At 36.4% G+C, this 12220-nt stretch overlaps 1 protein-coding gene across 3 annotated transcripts in view; it reads left to right on the top strand.

Moving 5' to 3' along the window:
• The window catches only part of AKAP7 (A-kinase anchoring protein 7), a 127208-nt gene that overhangs the window by 21778 nt on the left and 93210 nt on the right, over positions 1–12220 (top strand). For all 3 annotated transcript variants that reach the window (XM_020287201.2, XM_020287202.2, XM_020287200.2), the window contains exons 4-5: positions 383–519; positions 5028–5188. In XM_020287201.2, the coding sequence (XP_020142790.1) occupies positions 383–519; positions 5028–5188 (298 nt within the window). The remainder of the gene's footprint in view (positions 1–382; positions 520–5027; positions 5189–12220) is intronic.

Here is a 12220-nt window from a genome sequence, read left to right as displayed (position 1 = left end):
CTTAGGAAAGATCATAATTATTGAGTCATATTGTGTATTCCAAGGACAAATTTCTGAAAACATGCATGGTCATTAAGAGTTTTTCTGCTCAACCACTGATCTGATCTGCAAAATAAGGGTGTTGGGCTCAATGTTCTTAAGATAGATGAGCATTGTATGATTTTTCAACTTTCTAGGATATTTGTGAACATGAGTAGACCATTAAACATTTGTTTGGTGGAAGAGCCTTGACATTGTTCTAATTTTGGTTGTTGCTTATTTTTCTTCTTGATTTACATTTACCATTAAGAAATTTTCTTATCTAACCTCCTCTGGGTCTTTTGTATGTATATGTGTGTGTGTGTATGTGTATGTATGTGTGTCTGTGTATATGTATGATTAGATTACAAGAGGAATTAAGATCCTGCAAAATACAATAATACAACAAGATCAGCGACTGGCCAAAGCAATGGTTGGTGATGGTTCCTTTCATATTACCCTGCTAGTGATGCAGTTATTAAATGAAGATGAAGTAAACATGTGAGTAATAAAAATTTAAGTATTATTTTCCAGGTTATTACTTTAATATGAGTAACCATAGCAGAACCCCAAGAGGCATTGAAATTCTAAACAAGTATTCTTTATTATAATTTGTTCCAATTAATTGTTAGGCAAATAATTAACTATATAAATATTCTTCTATTTAATCTAGACTTTTTTCTCCATTAGGATTATCAAATGGTAGCCCTTGGTTACATAATTGTTTTGCCTGTGCTCATTATATAAACACTCTGGAGTTTGACCATTTAGGTTAGGATTCTAGGTAAAGAGTCTGGAACTGGCACAACCACCTCTTATTAGCTGCCTGACTTTAGGCAAATCATTTATTTTGTAAGTAGATGGAGAAAATAATAGTACCACTACATGTAAGAGCTCTTTGTATAGGGCATGGCACATAGTAGGCACTCCCTTATTAGATATTAGAGCTGCCATTTTACTATGCCACTGGACAATTTTAGCTTTACCTTGGTCATTATTAGAGTCCCTCTACTCCATACCACTCATCCCCATTGCCAGGGTAGTGCCATGATGGTTGGTGAGTCATTGATTATTGCTTTCTAATCTGGAGTGGAGAAACCTTGCTCTTCCCCCAATTCTGTGGGACACTCCATCTGTACTTAAGATTTTCCCTTTCCTTGTTATCTTCTGTATAGTCCACTTTATTAAGCTCAAGCTTAAGCTTTTTGGAAAACCAAAGCCAGAGTGAATTGCAGGTTACTTCTGATTTCCACCATGACATATATGGCTCCTGAGGGAATGATGAACAAAGGCTTGAACTGGGAAGGGGATGAAGAAGAGGAAAAAAAGGGAGAAAGCAAAAAAAATTAATAACTCAAAATGTCCAGCCCCATTATGATTATTATAGTTATATCTTTTAAACGGCAGAAGCTCATGTCTTTAGAGATCAATCTCTTGATCTATCCCCAGCTGATCTATTACAGAGCAGCCTTGAGCACCCTGCAAGAGGCAGAGAGGAGCAGAGATTATATTTTACTTACTTTGGCTGATCACTTTGCCAAACAATAGAAAAAATAAATGCTCTCCTGCTCTTGAAAAAAGAGAAGCCAAAGAAGATGTGGCCCAAGAAGATGACAGGCTGAGAGAAAGGAGTAGTGCTCTGTGTGAGTTAGAATGGTATATTAGTCACGGTTCTCCAGAGAACCAGTAGGATGCAAATCTATATAGCTATGTATCTATATCTATCTGTGTAGACATATATATCTTTATGCAGAGAGATTTATCTTAAGGAATTGGCTCACATGATTGAGGGGGTTGGCAAGCCTGAAATCTGCAGGGCGGTCTAGCAGGGAAGAGTTTATATTGGAGTCTCAGATCCAAAGGCAGTCTGGAGGCAGAATTCTTTTTTTCTCAGGGGGCCTCAGTTATTTCTCTTAAGGTCTTCAACTGATGGATGAGGCCAACTCACATTCTGGAGGGGCAGAGGTGTCAATTTTCAAATGTCAGTGAGATTCTAGGTGTGGCCTCACTTTGCGCAGCTATACAGTGATAGTGAAATTGATCGAGTTTCTGAGAAGACATTGTTTACATGAAGGATTTTTAAAAACTTTCTAATTTTTAATATTTATCTTTTATCATATACTGTAAAAATATGCTAGATACCTAGATTGTCAGTTTCTTGTCTTATATTCTTTTCAAATCTAATATCAAATTTTAGATGTTGTATAAAGTATTGATCAATAGATTGGATATGGAATGTGCAGAGACATTTTTTTTTTTTTTTTGAGACAGAGTCTTGCTCTGTTGCCCAGGCTAGAGTGAGTGCCGTGGCGGCAGCCTAGCTCACAGCAACCTCAAACTCTTGGGCTCAAGCAATCCTGCTGCCTCAGCCTCCAGAGTAGTTGGGACTACAGGCATGTGCCACCATGTCTGGCTAATTTTTTCTATATATATTAGTTGGCCAATTAATTTCTTTCTATTTATAGTAGAGACGGGGTCTCACCCTTGTTCAGGCTGGTTTCAAACTCCTGACCTCGAGCAATCCTCCCACTTCGGCCTCCCAGAGTGCTAGGATTACAGGCGTGAGCCACTGCACCTGGCCGACATTTTTTTTTTTAAATCATGAATTTCTTCAGGTAGATGTTGCCTAAGGTCCTCTGTATCCTCACAGTGTAGAAGAAAGGAATAGAAATAAATATATTTGGCTAAACTTGGCTACTGATTTGAAAAGATGGCTGTCTTTTCTTAATTTGAAATAGCCTTTGGGTTTGAACTCAAGTTTCAGAATTCTATTTTTTACATAACATATACTTTTTACTTATTTTACCATAAAGAAGTCTTTCCACATACCACTCTTGAAAACATATTCTATTGAGAATAATTGACAGGTAGTGATACACTACAGTAGATACTGTGATTCCTTCTCACTCTAGGAATCAATGGCTTCTTATTAGGGCAAATTTATTTATTTATACTACTTAAAAGAACTGAAAAGTTAGACTGAGTTTAGATCATTTATATTTCTTTAAAGAAAAACAGGGTATAGAATTTACTATCTCTGAAAAGTCTTAACCTTTCTCATGATCAGCTTTAGCATTTAGTTGCAATTAAAATAAGTATCTTGAATTCCTCCAATTTATGATGTATGAGCCAGAGGTGGCTGTTGTGTTCTCACATGCTTTAATTTACAACATACAGGGAAGGACGATGTTGAATTAGACATGTGTTTGTTGTGTCATTTTGAATGAACATAAATAATGTTAGGTAATATTGGATTTAGAATGTGGATTTGGAGGTACAGTGAGAAATGTTGACATTTACAAAGCTATTCTAAAGTATATACATTATGTTATGACAGAGAAATAAGTCTGAGTATGTCAGTCATCAGAAAATCAGTTAAAAACTTTACTAATTTAGAAATATGAAATATTTAGAAAAATACCTATTTTTTCAAATATTTGGTGAATAAATCACAGATCAAGATAATTTACATTAATGATTCTTCACTAGAAGGGCATTGTAAAGCTCTCTCCATGCTATAAGAATGTGCTTATTTCTTTTGTAAGTAATTGCTGCCCTCTAGTGAGATTTTATTTTTTCTTATAATAGAGTACCTATACCAAAATTCTCTTCAAGATGAAACTAATTGATCCTAATTTTCAAAATCTGATAATGTCTAATTCAATAGTATAAACATTTGTTTTTATAAAGAAAAATAAAGCATTTGAAACAGAGGGTAGCTGTATAATCACATAGGCTAACCAGGTATAACAACAAACACAGTTGCAGTAGGGGAATGTAATTAAACTTGTATTTTGTTAATATTTGAATCTGAATACAGTAAATTATCTTATTACAGAGACTACTATATTTTAAAAGATTATATATAAGTTTTAGGCCGGGCGCGGTGGCTCACGCCTGTAATCCTAGCTCTCTGGGAGGCCGAGGCGGGCGGATTGCTCAAAGTCAGGAGTTCAAAACCAGCCTGAGCAAGAGCGAGACCCCTTCTCTACTATAAATAGAAAGAAATTAATTGGCCAACTGATATATATAAAAAATTAGCCAGGCATGGTGGCACATGCCTGTAGTCCCAGCTACTCAGGAGGCTGAGGCAGTAGGATCGCTTGAGCCCAGGAGTTTGAGGTTGCTGTGAGCTAGGCTGACACCACGGCACTCACTCTAGCCTGGGCAACAAAGTGAGACTCTGTCTCAAAAAAAAAAAAAAAAAAAAAAAAAAAAGAAAAAAAAAAAAGATTATATATAAGTTTTAATAAAGTACCTCATAAATAGTAAGTTCCATATAAGTAAGGATTAGTAGTTTTATTAAGAATCTAGAACTTTTAACATAGTCTAAGATATAAGGTCTTTTAGGTACTGTGTTTTTGGGATATGTTATCAGTAGTTTTTTTTTAGTTGTTCATGCAATATTTCCTTGTTTAAAAATTTTTTGGTGAACTATAAAATGGTATCACTTTCATTTCTTTATAGCAATTTATAATTAGGTAAAGACTTAATTTACTTCTCTCATAGTTTTTGTTAAAAAAAATTTTTTGTTTTTGAGACAGTCTTGCCATGGCATCAGCTTAGCTCATAGCAACCTCAAACTACTGGACTCAAGCGATCCTCCTACCTCAGCATCCCAAGTGGCTGAGACTACAGGTGTGCACCACTATGCCTGGCTAATTTTTTTTTCTATTTTTAGTTGCTTGGCTAATTTCTTTCTACTTTTAGTAGAGATGGGGTCTCGGTCTTGCTGAGGCTGATCTTGAACTCCTGACCTCAAGCGATCCTCCCACCTGAGCCTCCCAGAGTGCTAGGATTACAGGTGTGAGCCACTATGCTCAGCCTTTTGTTAAAAATTAATATTAGTTTTATTCATATAGGTTAGATTTAGAAGATATTTTGAGCTTTAAAATAATTAGTGCAAATATCAGAATTAATTTATCTTTCTAAAATTGAGTAGTTTCTTTTTTGGTTTTGTATATTTTATTACTTAATGTTTTACTGAAAAGTATATTGTCTCTTACCAGGGGTATTGATGCTCTTTTGGAATTAAAACCATTCATAGAAGAAATCCTCCAAGGAAAACATTTGATTTTGCCCTTTCAAGGTATTGGCAATTTTGGAAATCAAGTTGCATTTGTGAAGCTGGCAGAAGGAGATCACATAAACCCACTTTTGGAGATAGCAGGTAAAACAGACAGCAATACACTCCTGAAATCTTATCTGTTGAAGAAGCAATTCTTTCCTCCCAATTTTTATAATAGAGACTTGACATCTTTTAATTTTGGGAAGTTAGTATAACTTCACTTTATAAGTGAGCTGCTTTGGTATTTGCTTGTGTAAGTAAATGGCAAAATAAAGGGCCTGAAAACTTGATTCTTGGACTTGAGGAATATGTTGACTCTGGGGCTTTCTGGCAGGTGGTGGACTAGACTCAAGTATTTGTGAAGGACTGTCCCAATAATAAGTCTGAAGAATCTCAGCGCTTGTCATGACATTTGACACATAGTTATCACTTAATAAGTTTTGAGTGAATTAATAAGAATCACCAGTTGCTTATTCAAAGGCTTGTGGGAAGAGTTAAGTGTTTGATGTGAGGCTTTATGGGATGTACATAACAGAAGGCAGTGGAGTCTGGAAGAAGAATAATAGGACTGAAGATTAGGGTTAATAGAAGTATGAGTGAGACAGTTAGAAGCTGTGATCAGAGAGTTGTATGTTGGATTTTAAGAATTTAGGAGATGTTTGGTTAATAAAGAATGTGAAAAAACCTTTCCTTTTGACTTCATAAGGAAAAACAAATGGGAAAAAAAAGAAAAACAAATGGTAGGTGGAAGTTTCAAAAACAAGACAAAGTAAAATTACTAAAACTAATTATAATTGATACACAAAAAACTGTAAATAGTTAAAACATTTTTCTGTGATATATAATTTCCAATAGCAACAAAACAGTAGGAATGTGTAGGAATAAAGGATATGCAAGACTTCTGTGGAGAAAATATTTTGGCTATTGCATTTTTACAAGGATTGTTTATCACAATACCTTACTACTTTTCTCCTTTCTTTTTCTATTTGTTATAATAGCATTTATTTCTCTCACTGAGAAATACATTCTTAGACTAAGCCAGACCATGAAAAAACTAAATATATACTTAGAATAAAATCATGTAAATCTCTGTGGAATTGATATTACACAATTGCTTTTACCGTCTTTTTTTGGCATATATTGATGATTTTATAAGAAATGGGCTTATAGAAATCCTCTGTGTTTAAGTTTTTTTTACAAAAATAAATGTTGATTGTATTTTGTTAAATAATATAAGAACCGATTGGAAAAATTTCTTTTTAAATCTCAATGTCAGGATTTTATCCCTTGAACAAATAGTTTGTTTTTTTACCTTGTGAATGTTGAATATTTAACTTGTGTTTTTGGATTAGAATTGGTTGCTTGAAAACTTAAAACCTAAGTTTATGGCTTATTTCAATTTAGAATATAGGACATAATGCCATTATTTCTTAGTATGTATCTCATACCTAGTTTCATCTTATCTTTCCAGTTTTAGTTTTCCTTTGTTTCATTTTCCTTATTTTAAATTTGCTTTTCCTATTATACTGTATACTTCTTTGGAGTCATCTTAAATCCTATTTTGGGGGCTGGAACAAAATATGTGTAAACAAACATGCAAACAAATAAACAATATTTAAAAGTCAAGTAAGACTTAAAATCACTAGTTGGCCAAGGAGAAGGCAATTCTAATAGTTTCAATGGCAAATCATTCAGAAGCTGCTGCTTACAACTAAACTTCATCTGTTCTTCCTGACTGCTCTGGAGAAAATGCTACACTTGTATCTTTTCTTTTGAAATATAAATATATCTGCGCTCAAGAAATGTTTCTAATCAGTCATTCGTTGTTCTTTTGAATAATTCAATGGGTGCTTGCAAAATTGAGAATTCCATCCATTCTTTGCAAATATTCTCACAAAGGCGTTCTCCAATATTGATGAAAGTTCCATTGTGTGCTAAGGAATGTAGAATCTCACCAGCTTTAATATAAATATGACCACAAGGATGTTGGTTTGTCATTTTAGCAAAGGCCACTGCCCCTGTTATTCCTTTCTTGATTCCAGAGGTATTAGGTACTATCGCTTAAACATATTTATGTTTTTCCAAAAATTTCAACAAAACATTACAAAAAATGAAAAAGGGAAGGAGAACAGTATTCTTTCCCTTCATTCAATGACTGTTATACTTTTAATCTTTTATGTGTATATTTGCACTGATGCTTTTGATTATAATTTTCTGTACTTTTATTTATCTATTCTTTTGAGACAGAGTCTCACTCTGTTGCCTGGGCTAGAACAGTGTCAGTAAAATAACGTTTGTGTTATATTTTAGAAACTACTTGTACAAATGATATATTTTACTTTTTAAAGAATATATTACATTGACCAGGGCACTACATTTCTTAAACTTTTGTAATAAACTATGTATATGACTACACAGGAATAGTAAAATCTTGTTTGTTCAGAATAGTGGAGGAAGAGCTAGTCTGACTTAATGGAAGACAGGAAAATTTGTGAAGAATGTAAGCATAGTTGACCTCAAACAACATAGGGGTTAGGGGTGCCACCCCCCTTTACCCTTAGTCAAATATCTGTTTGTAACTTTGACTCCCCTAAAACTTAAGCACTAGTAGCTTTTCTTGTTGACCTGAAGCCTTACTGATAATATAAACAGTTGATTAATACACATATTTTGTATATATATTATATACTGTAGTCTTAGAATAAAGGCAGAGAAAAGAAAAAGCTATTAAGAAATTTATAAGGAAGAGAAAACATTGAATATTTATTAAGTAGAAGTGGATCATTATAAAGGTCTTCATCCTCACCGTCTTCATGTTGAATTGGCTGAGGAAGAGGAGGGGTTAGTTTTGTTGCCTCAAGGGTGGCAGAGGCAGAAGAGGTGGAGGAGGGGGTAGGGGAGGCAGGAGGGGTAGGCCCAGTGAGTAACTTTTATTGAAAACAATCCATGTATAGGTAGACCTGCGCAGTTCAAACCCTTGTTGTTCAAGGGTCATCTGTAGTCTGCTACCTAATTTTCATTGAGAGTTTTTGGATTTACAAGTTGAGAGGAAGGGCATACCTCTCTAACCCTTGCTAGGGAGAGGCAAAGATATAAAATGTAACCAAAATGTTAAGAAAAAAAGGAAAAACATTTGTCAGGTGTGGGACAGGTGGGAAAGGGGAGGGGATGGGTATATGCATACATAGTGAATGTGATGCACACCGTCTTGAGGATGGACACGCTTGAAGCTCTGACTCGGGGGAGGGGAGACAAGGGCAATGTATGTAACCTTAACGTTTGTACCCCCATAATATGCTGAAATAAAAAAAAAGAAAAGAGAAAAAAAAAACAAGTTAAAAAAATAAATTCTTAAAGTATTACATAATTGTTATGAAAAAATGAATTTTAGACACTGTTGTTTGTACTGCTTACTGAAAAATTTCAGGATAAAGAGTAATTTACAATTTTTAATGGGTAAAATTGAAGGAAATTATTGCACATTTTGAACTAGTAGAGACTGAATTGATGAGTTTTTACCATTGATGGGAGTCAAGACAGCTACCCCAAAATATTTTAAGCTGAAGGAATTTGAGAAAAAAGGAGCAGGAAGGTCATTCTCTGACCTCCCACCCTTTTTCTGAAGCCGGTCACAAGACTCACATTTGGGAGGTGCCCTCCCTATACTGATAGGAACGTCCTCATCTCTGGGACACAGGGAGGAAGAGAAGAATCTGAATGAATAGGCCTTGCTACATTCCCCCCAGTTTACTACAATTAGGTCTTACTTTTTTACTCAGTTTTACTTCTCCACAGCTATCCATTTCTTCATCAAACCTAGCATGAAAAAAAATACAGGTTTACATGTTTCTTTGGATCTTCATTTCTTGTTGATGGCTCCCGTGTCACAAGAAGCTTATATTAAATACATTTGTATGCTTTTCTCTTGTTAATTTGCATTTTGTTATAGGGTTCTCAGCCATGAACATAGGATGGGTGAGAAAAAGCTGTTTCTCTTTTCCTACTCCACTAATACTTGAATTATGCTGCTACTGATGGTTATTTTTGGTATGTGCTGTGGGCTGACGAGACCAGCCCACCTTTGCACCCCTGGTACATGTGGATTTGTGGCAGTAGCCACTTGGGGGTAGGTAAGATATGTGACCTCAGAGACTGACCACTTTGACCTTGAGTGATCTTGTTTTTCCAGAATAAAACAGGACCTTCTCCTTTCCTAGTATTACCCAGTAGCTCATAGAAGTAAAAAAATATTGAAAATTATGCATTTATAGGACATGTCCCCACATTTTATAATGATGAAATTATACTGAAAAGCTTTTTGCATAGAAATGGATATGTGATTTCATTCATTTTTTCCAGCTACATGTAATTTTGTTAAGAAGGTTATTTGATTGAGAGATTGCTGAAAATTTAGTCTACTAGAATTATAATAGTTCTTGCAAATCTTTTTTTTTTTAAATGGGAAAAGCGCCTTTGGTTAGCATGATAAAAATTTTAAGTACATTTTTCTCATAAAAGAAAAAATGAAGTGTTTTTAGGATGTTAATTTGAACATTATGCTTTCTCTTATTTTGATTCATTTCCCCCCAAAGGTGGGGAGAATACACCCTGTGTTTTCTGCTCTTTATGGAGAATCTGTTCAGTTTCTGGTATCTTTGGGTCCTTCTAGTTTGCTCTATTACTACATGAAGTCTTGGACTTCTAGCCACCAAAGGGTGTCCCAACAGCTCGCTGATCCCTCTCCTAATGGCTTAGGTGAGAATCACTTTAGAAACATCAAAACAACTTCGCCACATTTCATTTAGAACTAAGCAAAGACCAGCTTCTCTCCCAACCAGGATGTCTGTGTTCATAGTCCTGCACCACTGAGGACCATCAGAGCCTCAGTTGCATCCCCTGCCTCTGTTTGCATGCTCCTTCAAGCACACTGCCTCCATTCTTCCTTCCTTTCTCACCTCTCTCTTAACCTTTTCCATCATCCCCTTTCTTATTTACTTGATTTTCAATCAAACACCTTCTAAGTGGATTTACTTTGTACCATCATCTAATCATCTTACAAATATTCATTTAGTCTTAACAAACCTGTGAGCTAAGGGCCTGTCTTAGACTGTTTTGTGTTGCTATAACAGAATACCTTGAAACTAGATAATTCATGAAGAAAAGACATCATTGACCTTACAAATCTGCAGGCTGGAAAATTCAAGACCATTGTGCCATATCTGGCTCAGCTGGCCAGCTTCTGGTGAGGACTGGGTCAAAACATGGCAGAGGAGTGGAAAAGTGAGCGAGTTTGTGCAAAGAGATCTTGTCATGAGAGGAAGCAAGAGAGAGTCTAGGGAGCTGAATTCAGTTTTATAACAACCCACTATCTGGGAACTTAGCTAGTCCCATGGGAACGAGAACTCACTCCTAAGAGAGGGCATTAAGCTATTTATGAAGGATCCACCTCTGTGACCTAAAACCGTCCACTAGGCCCTACCTCCAGTACCACCACAGTAGACATCAAATTTCAGCATGAGTTTTGGTGGGGACAACCAACATCCAAACCACTGGAGGAACATTATCATTACCACACATTTAACAGTGAAACTGAGGCACAAAGAAGGGATTTGTTAGTAAGTGGTAGAGCCAGGACTCAAATCCACACAGTCTGACTCAAGATTCTGTGCTTTTAAACACTATGCTGGTCTGTTGGATTGTAAATTAGCAACTGGACTCCCTACACTTTTTCCAAGAACATCCTCTTTACCATCTTGCCTTGAAACTGGGCTTTTATCTGAGCTCGCAGCTTCCTCTAGGTGAAGGCTGCTCATTTCGCCCAGTCCCTCATACCATGGGACCCGGGGGTGTTGTCCACATTTTCTTAGTTCTCTGTTCCTTTGTCCATGTTCTAGTCCCACACGAAGGCCTTTCCTTATTGGTGGTTCATGCTGTCTGGTTTTGTTACCCCTACCCTTCCCTGTTGCTATTATCTGAATTCTTGCTGTCACTTTTTGAGGATGTTGTTTCTTGGCTCACGTTGTGACCTGGCTTGCTTCAGCAGCATGTGCACAATCGGTGCATCCATCCTGGCTGCAGGTGAGATTTTCAGTCACTCAGAATTGATTGAGCAGCCTGGTACCAGCTGAGTGGCTTTAAAGCAGTTTACTTCACCTCTCAATACTTCAGTTTTTTTATTTGCATAATGGGTGCATAAGAGTATTAGTAACTATTTTGAAAATAAAGTGAGGTAATGTATATGAAGTACTCAGCACAGTATTTGGCACATGTACAATGTTAAACCAATGATATCTATTATTATTATTAATAAATACCCCATCCCCACTACTACCATCACAGCTATTACTTTTCTGAAAATTCCTTAACTTCTTTAACTTAAACATCCTACACCCCTACACCCTTCCCACAGTTCATAAGCGTAGTGAAGCCTTTGAATTTTCATATGCAAGAACTAGCCAATTTCTGAGACTTTAAACTTGGAGATAGCTGTCTAGCACCACAACTTTCTCCTCTTGCTATTTCACTTCCTTTATACCACTGCTTATGCTGTGGAACCTCACTGAGGCATCTGGTCTCTTCCAGGCCAGTGTAGATTTATTTCCTCCTAAACTAGTCACAGCCTCAGGTTACATTTTTTTTTTTTGGCTCTTACATTTGTCCTGTCTTCTTGTTTTTGTTTGACCTGACTGGCAAACACCAATAGTAGATCAACACGGTTATTTGCATTTTTGTCCAACATGTAGGCAAATAAACTCCAGCCTCCCTGCTGTGGCCCATAGTATCCTCCATGTTCTGGTCCTCCACCTCCATCTACCTTATCATGGTCCTCTGTCCTTGCCCACTGGGCTCCAGGTACACTTCCTTCTCACAGGGGCTGGACTCAATAAGCTCTATGCTGCCATAACTTCTGCAAATGCCTGAATCTTCCCTCTGCTTGGACCTTTTCATTCTTCAGGTTTCAAATGTCACTGCCTCAGAGTCTTTCCCTTCTTGCTGTGAGTAGAGTTTTCTTGTAAGTTCTCTATCATTGTCCCCGGGAAGATTCCTTCAGGACTCTTATCATGAGTTGTAATTACATAATCGTCTATCTGGTTGACTATCTCTCCTACTCAATTGGGCTCCAGTGAGGGCCAG

Source organism: Microcebus murinus, chromosome 5 (assembly GCF_040939455.1).
Source record: "Microcebus murinus isolate Inina chromosome 5, M.murinus_Inina_mat1.0, whole genome shotgun sequence".
Taxonomy (NCBI): domain Eukaryota; kingdom Metazoa; phylum Chordata; class Mammalia; order Primates; family Cheirogaleidae; genus Microcebus; species Microcebus murinus.
Note: the sequence above shows the minus strand (reverse complement) of the source record. Positions and strands in the feature narration are given on the sequence as shown.